The sequence below is a fragment of the Erithacus rubecula genome (genome assembly GCF_903797595.1).
Source record: "Erithacus rubecula genome assembly, chromosome: 17".
In the NCBI taxonomy this organism is placed as follows: Eukaryota; Metazoa; Chordata; class Aves; order Passeriformes; family Muscicapidae; genus Erithacus; species Erithacus rubecula.
The window spans coordinates 15345475-15361981 of NC_136669.1; the positions used below are offsets into that span (position 1 = coordinate 15345475).

General features: G+C 45.5%; 2 protein-coding genes across 13 annotated transcripts in view; one reads left to right on the forward strand and one right to left on the reverse strand.

Moving 5' to 3' along the window:
* The window catches only part of IFT140 (intraflagellar transport 140), a 91637-nt gene extending 81877 nt beyond the window's left edge, over positions 1–9760 (reverse strand). The window contains exons 1-3 of one of the 8 annotated variants that reach the window (XM_079321025.1): positions 9593–9760; positions 8618–8719; positions 7034–7657 (exon numbers count right to left, since the gene is read on the reverse strand). In XM_079321025.1, the coding sequence (XP_079177151.1) occupies positions 7034–7085 (52 nt within the window). In that variant the 5' untranslated portion in view covers positions 7086–7657; positions 8618–8719; positions 9593–9760. Of the gene's footprint in view, positions 1–6118; positions 6426–7033; positions 7658–8617 lie in introns of those variants that run through there. The other 7 variants (XM_079321026.1, XM_079321029.1, XM_079321030.1 and 4 more) reach the window with 7 other exon arrangements.
* A 105-nt stretch (positions 9761–9865) lies between these two features.
* CRAMP1 (cramped chromatin regulator homolog 1) overlaps positions 9866–16507 on the forward strand; it is a 48171-nt gene continuing 41529 nt past the window's right edge. For 4 of the 5 annotated variants that reach the window (XR_013776242.1, XM_079321036.1, XM_079321039.1 and 1 more), the window contains exons 1-2: positions 12141–12237; positions 12716–13062. Coding sequence is in view for 4 of the 5 variants with exons in the window: in XM_079321036.1 (XP_079177162.1) it covers positions 12197–12237; positions 12716–13062 (388 nt within the window). In the remaining variant the exon portion in view is untranslated. Of the gene's footprint in view, positions 10545–12140; positions 12238–12715; positions 13063–16507 lie in introns of those variants that run through there. The other variant, XM_079321038.1, reaches the window with a different exon arrangement.

Sequence of the window (16507 nt, forward strand, 5' to 3'; positions counted from 1 at the left end):
GGAAAACAAACATTTCTATCAGGGATGCTTACGTAGATAATACATACACACTATCCATATGCTATAGTTAATTTATGTACTATATATAATGACATGTAGGGTTAAAACATAGGGGAAAATTTGTTGCACATACTACACAGACATGAGAGAAATCAGAGTGGCATTTAAAAAAAAAAATAGGAGAAACACTGAGCCTCATACTCTGTAGATTCACAGTGTGCATAGGCCAGTACCAGTCTCTCACCAGTGGCCTGTGTTGGCCTATTTCGAAGGACTCTGCAATAACTCAGAATTTACCAGAAAGCTACTTCCAGTATTTAATATCCAAAGATGTTAATTAACGTACAGACTGAATTCTTTTATGTTGTTAAGTCTCTTGTCTAGGCTTTGAAAGTAAGTTTCAACAATTGTCACTGCTTTGGAGCTTGTACTATTGAAATCCCACTATCTGCTATTTACATTGGAACAGTTACTAACATTTGAAGGAAAAAATTAAGTGCTGATGTTGTACAGAAAAGAACATGAGAAAAAAAACCTTTTCAGTGTTATGCGTCAGAAATGGTGGGCACCACTAATAATCTCATATAATTAATACACAGAAATAGTCATTGGATTTGTGTCATTGGATCCAGTTGGCTCAGTTTCAAAAGAAAAACAGTTGGAGCAAAATACCTCAAATTACTAGCAAATAATCACAGTCATAGAGTTGAGTGGGTCAACTGGTCCAACCTTCCTCCTCAAGCAGGGTCTTGTGTCCAGACAATTCTGGATACCCCACTGAGGGAGACTTCACATCCTCTCTGTGGTAGCCTATTCAGTGCTCAGTCAACCACACAGTAAAGAATTTCTTCCTCGTATTTAGATGAAACTTCCGGTGTTCCATTTTCTGCCTATTGCCTCTTGTGCCATTGCTGAGCCCCATAGAGCAGAGCCTGGTCCGTTCTCCTGAGTTTTTCCTGCAGACAGTGACTGACAGGGACGAGGTCCCCTCTCAGCCGTCTTTTCTCAAGGATCAGTAGGTCCAGCTCCCAGAACTGCACACAGTTCCAGATGTGCCTCATCAGGGCTGAACAGAGGGGAAGCATCCCCTCCCTGACCTACTGACTATCATTCCTCACACACCCCAGGACCTGCCATCTTGGCCCCAGGGCACACTGCTGGTGAAGGACAGCTGGTGATCCCCAAGTCCTTCTTCACAGGGCTGCTCTCTAGCAGGGCAGCTCCCAACCTGGACTGGGGCATGGGGTTACTTCTCCCCAGGTACAGAACCCTGCCAAGACCTAGTGAAAAACAAGGCCCCACAAAAAACAACACAAATAGACATACACACACAAAAAGCCCCCAAGAATGAAACGTTTAACATTTAGGGCTGAATGAGATTGGCTAGGACCCCATGTTTGCCTTATCCAGGGATTTGTTTACTTCTAGGCTGGTTGAGTTTGGGGGACAGGTTCAGATCAGCTGCACTTTGACACAGTCCAGACAACATGCACAGCAGTGAGACTTGCCTAAGCCACCAGCATGTAAAATGGGCATGAACAGACTCTTAAGGTCTCTTTTTTTAAAATCTTTTGTTGGAGCTGAAAATAACTAATTTGCTGGGCACTTGATTTAGAAAGGTGGGCAACTCTGTTCAGTAAGTTGGGAGTTCTGTATCTTGCCCCTGACATAAAAAGAACAACATCAACTACTGATATGAGAGCAGACAAGAGCAGTCAGCCTAAGAACAAACCATTTCATCTTTCAACAAGATCCACTCACCTTTATCTGCACAATTCTTCAAAATTCTCAGCATTTCCAAAGTGACATTGAGTGAGTCTAGTTTTATTGCCACGCAAAAGAAATCCCCAACAAACCATTCAAATAAAATTTGGAGTGCTTTTCATCTTGATTTTAAGTATTTTAAAAGTTTTTTTTTTACATCTGCAGTACTATTCCAGAGTTCTATGCCCATACTACTACTTTACTCCTTATTTTATCTGTTTCATTTTCCTCTAAGAGAGGAAGGATTTAGTCCATATTTGACTAAAATCTTTATATGAGCTCAAAATTTGAAATAAAGAATTTCACTTCAGATTAAATTAAAAATATAAGATGCCTAAATGAAAATAAAACTACAATTCATATGAAATAGCAGTTTTATCACACAAGTCATACAGCTGCAATGTCTTCTCTATAGCCACCATTTTCTACTTTTAAGTGTTCCTTGCATCTGTAGTCACAGATATTACCTATTATTCAGATATTTCAGTCCCCTTCAATGACAGAAATAAGTTTATCAAGTTTCCAAATTGCATCTCTTGTTCAGCTCACTAATTTAACTTTTGGAATTAACAGAGAGCAAGAATTTTTTTTTTCAACCAATGCTGTGTATATTTAAAATGGCAGACTGGCAATTACTAAAACAAGATTCAGTGATACTGTCGTGTAAATTATAGACAACCTCATATACAAAATACTTCTCACCATCACAGTAACTACACAGAATTGTGGGGCAAACTGCTAAACACAAATAAATAAATGGCTTACATAAGTGGATTACTCAGCAGTATAAAAATAATTAAAACAACATTCATTTTCTTGCTGTGATCTTGGGAATTCATTAGTCACATGTTTACTGCTAGCTCATGTATTTGCACTGCAGCTTTGACAGCTGCATCTACAAAGAAAGAAAACCAAGTAACACTGCCTCTACAAACTGTTCTGGCACTGCATGCTCTATTTTCCAAAGTTAAAAAAAAAATCTGAAAATCAACCATTTTTTGTTTTGGAATAGAAAAGACCAAGCCCCCATACCTGATCTCAATAATCTAATTAGATACATCTGATGGAGACTTTTGAAACAGCGCACAGGAACTTCTTAAAAATGGTTGCACTTTGTTGCAGATAGATAATGTGATAGCTGGCTCTCATAATTAAGAGATTAATATTATGTGTATATAGAGATAAATTTACTTATGTATAGTTATGTTACTGTTGTTTAGATGTCTTCTGTTCTCCCCATTGTCCCCTTCCCACCCTGTTGCCAGGGGACAGCCTATGGTAGTCAGAACACATGGACAGAGGAACTACACCTTCGCCCCTTGCCTGTGGCATTTGGGAGGAAGGAAGGCTTGTTACTAGGAGGTGTGGCGTGGCAACACCTGACTCCAACCAAGTTGCAAGAAAGCAGCCTCATGGCAAAGAGTTCACTGACAGACTTTAGGAGGGGCCAGGGTTGGCTGGTGCAACCCCACGCTATAAACGGCGGAACAGCCATTTTATAGATGAGCTCATAGCTGCCAGGTCACCACCTCCCAGCACGCTGTCCTTTTTCCTTATTCAGTCCTTTGTTGTATTTTTAATAAACCTTCAAAATTTTTAAAGTGAGCATCGTTTCTCACAACCTCATGGAATCACGGCATGGTTTGGGTTGGAAGGGACCTTGAGCTCATCCAGTTCCACCCCCTGCCATGGGCAGGAAATCCTTCCACTATCCCAGGTTGCTCCAAACACCATCCAACCTGGCCTTGGACACTGCCAGGGATCCAGGGGCAACCACAGCTTCTCTGTGCCAGGGCCTCAGCACCCACACAATAAAACTTCTCTTCATTATGCCTAAACTAAACCTAACATGTGCCAGTTTAAACTATTAGCCCTTCATCCTGTCAGTACAGGCCCTGGTAAGAAGTCTCTCTCCATCTTTCTTATAAGCTCCTGTGAAGTTCTTTTTAAGACACTTTCCTTGTCCAACCATCCAGGAGCCACCATGACAGTCACTCTCGCACCACCTGAGCTATGACCGAGGCCCTTCGCAGCTACACCACGACATCCACACAGTCAGACCAGGTTTCCTTACCAGCTCAACCACAGGTTTCCTACAGCAGTCTCAGATGTCTGTATCATTAAAATAATTTAATTTTGTTGCAATAACAAAATTACAGCTCGAGCTGGTATCTCCAAGAAGGAATGTCAAAGGAACCCCTGGACTTTTACATCCTTTCCATTGGTCTTGAGTTGCAATATAGCATGTGGCCAGAAATGTGTATTCTATCACTATCTGTTGAAGCCAGGTGGGGCAGCAATCCTTATCTCCGTGGCACATATTATCTGCTAATGGGCCATTTTTAAGACCAGGTGAGGCAATCATCTTTTCCACAACCCATCTTCTCTCTCCAGGAAGATATCATCTGCTGCTGGGCCATTAAGTCCCACTGTATGAATGATAAAATTACATCATTCCATTGGGAGATGCTCCAGACAGGGGAAGGAGATAAGTCTTTCCTACCTAAATAAAAGCTAAGATTTTGGATACCAAAATATCTTCTTTCCATTGGATTCCAGAGGAAAGCAGGATCTTTCCGCATTATCCCTGAAACTTCAGAGGAAAACTGCACCCTTCTACAGGAGCACTGCTTCAACTGAACCACATCTGCCACTGAAGGAAGACTGTGGCCACCATTTAATGGGACTGCTACCAACACCCTGACTGATGGGGTGTCAGGTTGTATTCTGACTGTCAGTGTTTTGGAATTGTTCTTTGTAATACTGTACTTCTATTTTAATTTTCCTAGTAAAGAACTGTTATTCCTAATTCCCATATCTTTGCCTGAGAGCCCCTTAATTTCAAAATTATAATAATTTAGAGAGAGGAGGTTTACATTCTCCATTTCAAAGAGAAACTTCTGCCTTTTTGGCAGATACTTGTTCTTCAAACCAAGACACCATCTAAGGGTGAGAAAGTCTGGGGTTATCAGCTGCTGCTAGGTGTCTCTGAGTGCCCCTCACCTGACTGGGCCACACGTCTCCATGTCCTGTGTTATGCAAAGAGTCAGTAGTTCACAGCAACTGAGCTACTGGCACTGAATGGATTCCTAAAGTATTAGGAGGCCACAATGAGGTATTCACAGAGCCTTCTCTTCTCCAGGCTACATACCCACAGTTCTCCAGCCTGTCTCCAGAGCAGAGGGGCTCCAGACCTTCGAGCATCTCCATGGCCTCCTCTGGACTCTCTCCACCAGCTCCATGTCCTTCCTATGCTGGATCACCAGATCTGGAGATACACCTGAAGGTCTCTCCTAAGTGGGGCAGAATTCTCCCCTTCCCTGCTGCCCATGCTCTGGGGATGAGTCCAGGACACAGGGCTTATCTGGGCTGTCAGTATGCATTGCCAGGTCATTTATAGTCTTTCATCCACCGGTACCCCAAGTCCTTCTCCTCAGGGCTGATCTCAACCTGTTCATCCTTCAGACAATACTGGTAATGGGGATTTTTCCAACTCAGTGCAGAACTTTGCATGTGGCCTCGTTGAACTTTACAAGCTTCACAGAGATCAACACTACAGACAACATTAACAACTGCAAATGACAGCAGTAGTGAGCCAGAACACACACACACATTTCACAAAACAATCATCAACGTTCAGGGGAAAAAAAATGCTATTCTGTGTTTGGGAACAATACTTAAAAAACCTGCTTTTATGTTCTGTCAGTGTTATCAGCACATTTAAGCGAGGTTGATAACAACTTAGCTTGCTGTACCTGTGGAGCTGTGGACTCACCAGCACCCCAGTCACCACACGCATTGTGAGAGGGGGTCTCTGTCCTCAAGACTCAACAATTACCAAAGCAAAAGCAGAAGTTTCTCCTCTAATCTCCACCTATAAGAAATGGTGTTTTTTAAATCTGAAATTGTTAAAAAGAGCCATCCCCAGGAAAAAAAAAAGCAACCAACCAAAAAAACAAACAAACAAACAAACAAAAAACCCTACAAAACTGCTCTCTGCTTCAAAGAGACGGTTAATTACTATGTACAATCTTCTGTAATTAGTAAAACAGATGAAGTGAAAACCCGGTTGAATCCCGCACCGGCACAGAAGAGAAGGGGTGGGGAGCCTGTGCCAGGCAGAGCCTAGGCTGCTGCTGTCGTGGGCAGCTCCTGGAGCAGACAGAACCCCGGGTAGGTCCCTCGTCCGGGCCGTGACCGCCACTCGCCGGCACAGAACAAGGGCCTCCACGAATTCCCCATCTCCGGGAGGCCAGACACGCGGGCCACGCCATCACGTTCTCGCTCGCGGGCGGATTCGGCCGCCTCTGCCCAGCTCCCGCCGCCCGCGGGCGCCAGCTCAAGCGTCCCTCACCTTTGGCTGACCGCCATCGGCGCCGCAGCAGCGGGCCGGGCCCAGAAACAACCACGGAGAGTCCGCCGACACGCCGCGGGGCTGCTGCGGGCAGAGCCCGCCGCCCGCTCTCCCCCGCCCGTGGGCAGAGCCCACCGCCCTCTCTCCCGCCCCCGCGCTCACCGCCCGCGCCGTAGGCCGCACTCGCTCCGCGATGCTTTGCGTTACCCCGACAACGGCGCGAGCCGCGAGCGGAAACTGCCGAGCGGAGCCGAGGACTGGCGGGAACTGCCGAAGCCGCCCGACGGCACACGGAGAGTGGCGGAAAGTGCCGAGCGCAGAGGGTCCGGCGGCGGTCCCGCGCGTCGCGGAGAGTGCTGGCCGCTGCGCGGGGTCGCACAGCCATCTTCAGGGTTCTGTGGCTTAACCTGTGAGGAACTTTGTCTATCGCAGGTGATGAACTGTGTCGCCGCCCCGAGAATCGAGATCCTTCCCCAAACCCTCTCGGTCCCCGGCGTTATCACACATCTGCTGTGACCCAGCTAAACCTCCGTGCGATAGAAATGCACATCGTAACCATATTTAATTGTATATCCCGGAGCTCAGGCTCTTTCAGAATTTTGGGGGGAAAAGTTTTTAACTTAATGACCAAGTTTTTCTATAACATCTAAATGGAGACAACCCGTAAAGGTCTCCTACCACGCTGCACCGCCTCAGCACATGACCTACAGCCCATGTCAGGGACAGCTCAGCTCCATTACCAGCTCTTGCCCCCACTGGGCCTGCAGCCAGCCCTAACAGCCAGGTTTGCCTAACGCCTTCAAAAGGTTGAAAAAATTCAAGACCAAATTCTCACAGCACTGTCTTATCCACAATCATCTGTAATTCCTTTGAAGTCACAACACTTCTACGCAAGCCGATGAAAAGCAGCCACACCTGGTACAGCTACGACAAGCAGCTCCTGCATATTTCCAGGTTGACTGTCCATGTGTAACGTGTAATTTATGTGGTGTTTATCAGTTTTCTTTCCCAAATACACAGGGAATCTTCTGGGGAAAAAAAAAATTCAAAATACCAAAACCAAGCAACAACAACAAAACAAAACTCTGCAAGTAGCAAAATAGGAAAGTAGCAAGTACGAAAAAGTACCTAGTGAGAAGCACACAGTGTATCTTCTAGAATTGTGGGCAGGGTTCAGATAGAGAGGCAAACCACTGGCTTTAGACCTTCTTGTAACAAGTCAGCAACCCCCCATAGACCAGAGTAGCAGAACTGACAAAGCCCTGTTTCCTAGAGCTTTTTATCTTCTCCCTTACAAGGCATCAGCTCTAACAGTCATTTATGGCATCTCTCCATAATGGATCCTTGGACATGCAATAGTCCTGTTAGATCACTCATGTGAAACTCCCAAAACAGAGTCAACAATTCATCTCTTGCCTCTCCCAAGCCAATTGTTCTCAAAGCTGTAGCCTTGAGTTCATTGGACTAGAATTTGAGGATTTGAGCAGACCGTGTGCAGATGCCTTGTCTTCTCAGACAACCAGAGTGTCGTAGAAATTACTACAACTACATTATACAATCAAGTCAGAAACACACAGCCAGCTGGAGCCTCAATAAATCATCTAGTCTATCATCCCTTTCTGGGCTGGAATAAAAATAGTCTAAACAACCCACTGACCGTCTCTGCTCAAGTGACCACTTTACAGTTCTCAGAACTGGCTGGTTCAATGTTACACAGAATATTTCCCAATAACTCAACCACATACCCATATTTGTACAGGCTTAGCTGAAAATGAAGTTTTCCTACCCTGCAATATTCAACAGAGAAGCCTTGTTTCTATGATAAATAGACAAGAAAATGTGGAATCCCAGGATCTTAACATCTTCTCTTCTACTCAAAATCATACAACCACAGAATGGCTTGCATTGAAAGGGGCCTTAAAATCATCTAGTTGCATGTCCCTGGTATCATAAAAGATGCCTAACATCTCCAAGTCCCTAAAGTCCCAGGACTGGCTGCAGTAGTACAGATACTCACAGCCCATTTCCTCCCTTCCCCTAAAGGGCTTGACCTCACACACAAAGGGAAAAACAAAGTTGCAAGACTAGGTGCTTCCTATTCTGTAAGCAGTAAGGGATTAACAATTGCTGTCTGTCCTTCCATGTAAACCTTCTTATCTGCACAGGGAAGAACTGTTTTAGCAACACAAAGATAATCCATCATTGTTTGCCAGAATAAACAATTTCAGAGCCTTTTAAGAAGAAATAAATTATGAATAAAATATGCTAGCTTCTAAAGAATATAAAAGGATAACACAGAACATTAACTATACTGGTGGCTTTTACGTACGGGATCTTTGGAAGAGTATTTGCATGTTATAACTTGCAATGATCATGCACATTAGATGCAAAATTAAAAATGATTTAACATAAATCTAAAGTATTAACTTTGTCCTTCTGATGAACAGTTCTGCATTGCTTGCTCTATTTTCTAGTAAAAATGCAATTTGTTATTCATACTTTAAAATACACAGGACAAATCCAAGTTAATACTCTTGCCTGGCCTAGAAAACTATGACAACAAACGCTGGAAGATTATTTGCATTTTGTAGCTGTGCAGGTCTGTAAAAACAGAATAGCAAGGAAGAGCCATGATCAAAACTGAACAAATGGAAGTTCCAGAGTCTTTTGACATCTCACCTTACTCCCTGTCTCTCAGCTATTGTTCAACTCCTTTTGATTCAGCTTTTCTCTCACAAACATTTAGATACATGAGCAACTCCACACATTAATGGTTCACTGAAGGCAATGAGGCTATTCAAGTATGGAAAATTATTTACATGCAGAGAGAATGGAAACCTTCAGCTGGAGAGCTGAACATAACATCCCTTGGCAAAGCACTGTGGAAACACGTGATAGTGTAGATGCAGAACCCATCATTTCCTAACAGTATTGTTGAATTTGGTTGTGGCCAAATCAAGGAGCAAAAATAAACCATATGATCATGTGCTAGATTATAACAAAATTGAAAAATACTCTTTTAAAAAAACCCCAAACAATTAAGCTGTAGATTTAAATGCAAAGCTTAGCACTGCAGACAAACGTATTTTTAACCAGTTCCATTTAGAGCACTTGGTTACTCACAAATACTCTTTACAGCGTACTTACAGGTGATGACACAGGGCTCATGACAGGTGAGAGTTCTACCATTATAGATAATTACTTGCAACATACTCCACAGGAGCCAAATTTTCCAGAATTTAGACACCATCATGAGGTTTAACTAGTTATGATTTTATTTCTAAGCTTACAATGACTTTCCTCAGAAAAGGACAAAGGCATCCTTTCCTGCTGTGAGAATTATAGAGTTAAAAAAGAGGGTGCCCTAATACTCTTTCCACAAACACGTTAAGGGAAAAGTATCTTATGCAGTACGAGTTGTAAGATTTATTTTTTTTTTTTAATTATCTTGCTTAGCAGTTAACGAGAAGTCACCACATAGAAGCATCAATCCACATCAAGTAGCCTCCGCTGCGAAAAGAAGGATGCCCAGCAGCAAACCCTGGTCCAGCGAAGGGCCTCACGGGGGCGCCTGTTCCCAGACTCAGCCCAGGAATGTCCCAGCTGCTCCAGGGAGGGCGGCCCCAGGGCTTTCTCGGAGTCCCGGCGAAGCAAGCGAGAGTGAGCCGTGCTGCCGGCCCCGTGCGGCGTCACTAGCGAGCCCCGGCTCCGCGAGCCTGGTGCAGGAGGCCCCCGGCGCTGAGCCACAGCGCCCCCGCCCGGCAGCCACAAATACCACGCCGCATGCAAATGACTCGCTCCCTGGCCAATGAAAGCCCTGGAGACCGTCCGAAGGGCTCGGCTAGAGGGCTCTCAATTGGTGTTTCTTTCAGCCAATCAACAGCCATATCTGGGGTTTCACCCCGGCCCGGGCGGACAACCGCTGCTGCCTCTTCTTCCGCGCGGAGATTTCGTCACCCGCGCCGCGCCGCGCTTTGTTTGGCTCGTGCTAGGGCAGCGGCCCCGCCCCCGCCTCGCTGCCGCTCGCCGCCGGCCAATAGGACGCGTTGTTTGGGGGGCGGGGAGCTCCGGCGCTCTCAGCTGGGCCCGCGCGCCGCGGCCCCGCCCCCGGCCCGGGCAGGGCGAGGAGGAACCGGAACCGCGGTGGCCCGAGCCCAGCGCGGCCTCGAGCCTGGCGGCACTGGGACCGCGGCTGGATTTCGGAGCAGCCCGGGGAAGAGGTCGGCCACACAGCCGGGAGCGGGGCTGCCGCCGCCAGCAAAACTGGGAGGGCCGCTGGGCTCCTCGCCGGCCGCCTCCGGAGCTGGCGGGTCTGGGCGTACCCCGCGGGTGCCTGGGGCAGCGGGTGCGGGAGCAGGAGCAGACGAGGCAGCCGCCGGCGGGCGAGCCGGAGCGCGGAGGATACGTGACGGCGTTGATGCGGCAGGTGAGACAGGGGCGGGGGCTGGGGAGACCGGCCCAGCCCCGCTCTGTCGTCCGGGCCGGCCGCGCTTGGGGAACGAGTCTCTGCGGCTCTTCCGGGAGGCAGCGGAGGGACGGCCACGGGGGTGTAGATGACCAAAGCAGCGAGGCTGAGAAAACTTTCACTTTAGGACGAAAAGGGAAAGGAAGAACAAGGTGGAAACAAAAGGAGAAAGCAGCTATAAGGGGGAAAGTGCACGTAGGGCTTAGGCAGAATGCTGGAAGGACCTAGTAGTTGAGAAGTGGGGCAGATCCTGGGATGTGCTACTCGGGTCCGGAAGGAGCTGTCCCCAAGGAGTGTGTCTTTGTTTCCCCCCCCAGTAATTGTTGGGAGAGGCCAATGGGTGGGTGCATCGTTTAATTTGCAGTAATAAAACCAAGCTTGAAATTATTTAAGCCTTGCCTACACGAAGTTTTTGAACACACACTGTCAGGATTGGAAGATTTTTTTGTCCGCAAAATAAATAGAAACTGCAGGTTTTGGTGTGTGAAGAACCAGTCTGTAACTAGGGACTTGTCAGGTGAATAAATAACCAAATGTCAGTGTGAGTTTAGATCCACAGTTCAGATCAGTTTATTGAGCATTTTCAGGGAGTGAAACGTTGCCTGACACAAGTCTGGATGGGTTCCGTGGTTTAGCTGAAAATTAGAGGGAAAAATAAAATTTTAATAGTAGGAATAGAACCCATAAGTAGTAACTTCATGAGTTTGTATGCCATGTTGAGGCATCTTTATTAATTTGAACCTCATTATCCTGGTTTCAGCCTAATCCATAGTCATTCCAATGTTTGTGATACTCAGAATTTCCTCCTTATTTCCCTAGATGGAAGTTGGATGGTGGCTCCTGCCATGGTGTCAAGGCAGCTGCATCCCAAGTGCTGCTCCTTGCTGGGTGTTATAACTGGTTCTTCCTTGTTGACTTCTTTTAGATACGCTGTCAGTAATATTTTTACACTCCTTAAGAAATACTAAAACAGTTGTTGGGTTTTAACGGATGATGTGATTTGATGCCTTAAGCTTGTGTCCATATCTGTAATTTTGTTCCAAGTGTATGAAAAAAGCCTTCAGAATTGAGAGGATTTGTGAAATCAGCACAGGAAGTGGTCATCCCAGCAACTGGTCCCAATGGCAGGTCTAAAAGTTGGCAGATGCCTTCAAAAGCTCAGGGATGCTCCCTTGGCACACAAGGGTTCAGGCATGCCCTGCATGGCCAGGGTCTCTGCATGGCCAGAAGCAACGAAGCAAGGGTGCGCACAGTCACTGTAGGTGCCTCCAAAGTTTATTGCCCTCCAAATTAAAAAAAAAAAAAAAAAAAAAAAAAAAAAAAATTAAAAAAAAAAAAAAAAAAGAAGGGGTGACATTAATTCTCTCCCAGCAGAGGCGGCGGGCAGGGGTGCGGGCCTGGAAAGCCGGTCCCTGCCCGTTGCCAGTGACAGAACAGACCCGGCCCACGGTGCTGCCGTCGGCGGGGGTGGCGGGGTCGGGGCTGCCCGGCGGGAAGGAGCGCGGGGAGGTGCGGGGTGGGGGCGGAGGGGAGCGGGAACCTCGGGAGCCTCGGCCAGTCCCAGCCCCAGACACACACACAGAGGAGGAGAAGCCGCCGCCGCATCCAGGAGCATGGATACCCCCCCCGCGGCGGACCGGGCCGCGGCTCCGCGGTGAGGAGAGAGGGGGGCCCGGGCCCGGGAGCCGCGGAGGGGTGGGATGAAATGGAATGGGATTGGGATGGGGAAGCAGCACTTCCCCGCTCCCTTCTGCTCCGCCGGCCGAGCGGCTGCCGCTCCTCCGGCGCTGGCGAGCGCTGCCACACGCCCGAGTTTGGCCGGGCGATTTCTCGGCCAAAGGCGGCCCGGAGCCCTTCGAGACGGAGACGGGGGACTACCGGGGGGCCCTGGCTGCCGTTTGGGCCGGTTTGGGGGGGTTGTGGCGGGGCTTTCCTCCTCCCGCCCTCGGCACAGGTTGTTGGGTCGGGACAGCAAACGAAAGGGGATTTAGTAACAAACAACGGCGGCCATGTTGAGAGGAATTTCTGCAGCTAAACTTCTCCCCTCTCAGCTCAGGGGTTTCTCTGCCTCCCCGGGGGGCTCCCTGGCCTGACTATGTGGCCCCCTCTTTTCTCCCTCTCCTCCCTCGCAGGATGACAGTGAAACTGGGAGAGAGCAGCGGGGAGGAAGGGGTGAAAAAGCTGGGCAAGAGAGCAGGAGGAGATGAGGAGTCCCTGGAAGAAGAAGGGGCAGGAGGAGGAGGAGAGGCAGCTCCAGGCAGCAGCAGCACAAAGAAAGAAGAGATCATTAACAACAACACTACCGGCAGCCCCCCACCAAACCCCAACTTGTCACCGGCCCCTGCTTCTCTCCAGCCCTCCCAGAGCCAGGACCAGCATCATTTTCTCAGGTCCAGTGTCAGACCTCAGAGCAAGAGACTGAAGAAGGATTCCCAGGCATCCTCCTCGGTTGGCAGCAGCGCTGCTGGGAAAGGCAAAGGTACTGTGTTTTGACACCCTAAAAACATGCAGGCAAGGGGGATAGCAAAGGGGAGGCACCTGTGGGGCTGTGGGTTGTCATTCTTTTTCTGTAGATGCCATCTTTTGTTTGGTTTTGGGAAGGTGTTTTGGGGCTTGTTTCTCCTGGCTGAAATCTGTGTCCCAAGGCTTCAGCTTCCCTGCTGCTCACTATCCTCTCTGCAATTCCAGAAATGGGGGAGGTCTGGATATTTATGTGGAAGAAGAAAAATTATATGTTATTGAAGCAAATCTTTAATGTCTTTATTTCATCTCTCTCGGGTGTTGGGAAATTCCTGTGTTTTGATTAGGAAATCAGTCTCTTAACTAGCTGTGTAATCAGGTGGCTGCGCTTGAATTATGTTCTTGGATAGTAACAAAATATTCACTGGGTGCTAGTTAGCATAAGAAAAAAACCCATCCACAAGACATGGTGGTTTCCTTCAATTATTTCTATTGTCCAAATAACTATTCTGGAAACAGCAATGAAGTGCACATATTGACATATTTGTTTCTAAGGTACTGGGAGTCTTGTTCCACTGTTTTAAAACAGTTTGGGCATCTATGTGATTTGAGTTTTTATGAAGGTTGGTTTGCATACATCTGAAAGTCTGTAGGTACAGATGCGCACACCTCCTTTTTCACTCAGCATTGAAGACAAGAATTTGATTTTTTTGGGAGCTGTTTCTAACTGAATAGCTGGAAGGCAGCAGGGATATTTGAATATTTTGGTCCTATTGTGTGTGCTCAGCAGTGACTTGATGATATTTTAGCACTGCAGTTGAGCTGTACTTGAGCCTAATTTTGGATATAATGTGCTAAAGTACTCAAGTGTTATTTTCTGTTAGTTTTTGAGAAGAACAGCACTCAAAGATTGCATCAGCATTTAAAATAATGACATTTACTCTTGTCTGCTGAATCGAACTGTAATTCCATGTAGCATGAATATGTCTTGGTGGTTACCTCACTGTTGTACATCTCAGGGGTGTGCACATGCTGGGTATTAAATAAAAATTACAGTTATGACTTTTATGTTGCAGTAATAAAGCAGTGCAAATTGGGATATTTTAGTTATTGGTATATCAGAAAAATGTTCTTGAACTCAGTTGCTTGACATTTGGTGTAATTGACTAAAGTATTTTTAAATTCCTTAGTAAGTCCTCTTTAATCTCTTGAATGTTAAATGAAAGTTTTGTGTGGTGGTACAGGACAGAACAGAAAAGCCTACGTAATTTTTCTTCTACTTGTGTGAAACCAAATAAACAAACAAATGGAATACCCAGGAGTGTTTGTCTACATAAAATTAATTCCAGGATTGTAAATAGTTATTAGACACAAGGAAGTGTTTCTTTGAAATATGTCTTGTCTGTGATTCACAAGTTGAATATGTCCATTTGAAATTAATCGATAGATTTGGAAGTGCATACATGTGTGAACAAATGCATGTGTTTGTGCAAGTGGATATTCATGTTTGTACATGAACATTTATTTCCAATTCTAGAACAGCAGAATGTTTTTTTAACTAGGAATATCAACACAATAGAAAAAAAAAAATCTTATATTTTTGTAAATCAAGTTCCAAAACAAACAGGAGAAAATTACATGCAGAACAGAAAATATTATCTCAGTAACCAGTCATGGATAGTGTTTGCAGTCACTGTACTATATTGTCAGGTTTGGGAGAACTCCTTAAATTCATCAGGAGTGACAGTGGTAGAATTATGATTGTGCTTTCACTTTTTCAATTTTGAGACAAGCCACAGCTCTGCCTGGCCAGATTTGGTGTGAATGTGTCCAGTTGATTGAATTCTCTGATATGGTTAAGATAATAATTGCCAGATTCTGGAGAGCAGAGCCATGAAGAGGGCTCCTTTCTAATTTGAGCTCTTTATTCAGAGATGCATGATAAGAGGTTTTCTGGGCTTGTCTAAATTCTCCCTAGTGAAATGCATTATGCTCACAAGTCATAGTGCTCTGTGTTCTGACCAAAGTGTCTCAGCTTCTGATAGGGAATGAGTGGACTTAAATTCTTTCATTAGCTGTCCCACTAACTTTCTCCTCCCTCTGTAAGTATAAAAATTAGGAAAAGCTGGAGTGCATCAGCTCTGAACCTGGAAGCTTTTGGATTATGTCAAAGTCAAGGTGATGGCTGCACAAGTAACTCTGACAGTGGCCAGCTGGAGTGACCAGACCATGCCTATGCTTGGTTCAGTGAAACCAGAAACTTGTTTTCATCATAGGCATTCAATAATGCTGTGTAACCTTTAACATTTTTTAAAGTGGTTCTACTCCTAGAACCTTGGTATTCTGAGGGGAAAACTCTCACTTGCCAATTTTTAAGAAGTGTGATCAATGCACTTTCTTTCAAATTGTAGTTACTCAGCAGGTATTGGTTTGCCTTGAGAAAAGTTTTGAAAATAGTATTTTTTTTCCTGTATGTTGCAAATTCATTTCTACTTTTGGCATTCATTCTTTTAGGGTCCTTAATTGTAGCAGACAAATTATTGATAAACTTGGCTGTAAACTAAAAAGAGTGTGCCTACTCAGCAGCTGCTGACTTTTCAACTTTATCTTACTGTGGTTCAGGGTAGCTTGCTCATAATAATTCCCAAGTTCTGCCTTGTGGAGTGTATAAACATGTTGCTAATAGTGAGATTGCCCTGATGTACTCTTCAATTGCACCTTTGAATCTTTCCTCTTTTTGTGCAGTGAGGTGCACTTTTTGAGTTTAGGGCAAAAAATTGCATAGGAAGTAGTACAGTAAAATGAAATTTGGAAACTATTTCACTTCAGTAGCCAATCCATTTGAAATTGTGGGAAGTTTTATCAAATTTACTGCACAAGTATCTAAATTTCTTATTTTTTTGGAATTATTATCATGCTCTTTTCAGCTGTTCATCACCTTTTAATTTTATTTTCAAGGTCGTAGTCCATACCTCAGCTTGAGGCGTGACTTGTGAGGCATGAAGGCTTGAAAGGAAGTCTTCAAGTAACTTGCATGAAACTAGCAGGAACTTGAAGGACTAGTGATGTTGAGACAGTTTATTGTGGGAGTTCCAATGCAGGGAGGCTTGTTGAGGGAGGAGAAGCAGACCAAGTTAAGGTTTCTGAAAAAGAGGTGTTTCTGAGAGTTTGTTTCTCAAACACCAATATACCACATGATTGCTGAGCACAGGTGTTAAGGTGTGTTTTGGGGCTTTGGTTCATGAAACCAGAGTGGATGGAATACATATGTGTGTGTATATTGTGATGACATGGATAAATGGCAGTGTGGGACACATTGCCATCATGTGCTGTAGATGTAGCTTGAACCAGAGTAGAGTATTGCCATTTCTGTGGTTTTTTCCATTTTCTGAATGCAGAATGAAGTCAGGAGGACTAGCTTAGTGATGAGCTGAAGCTTGAAGATCTCTTTTATGCCGTTCCTC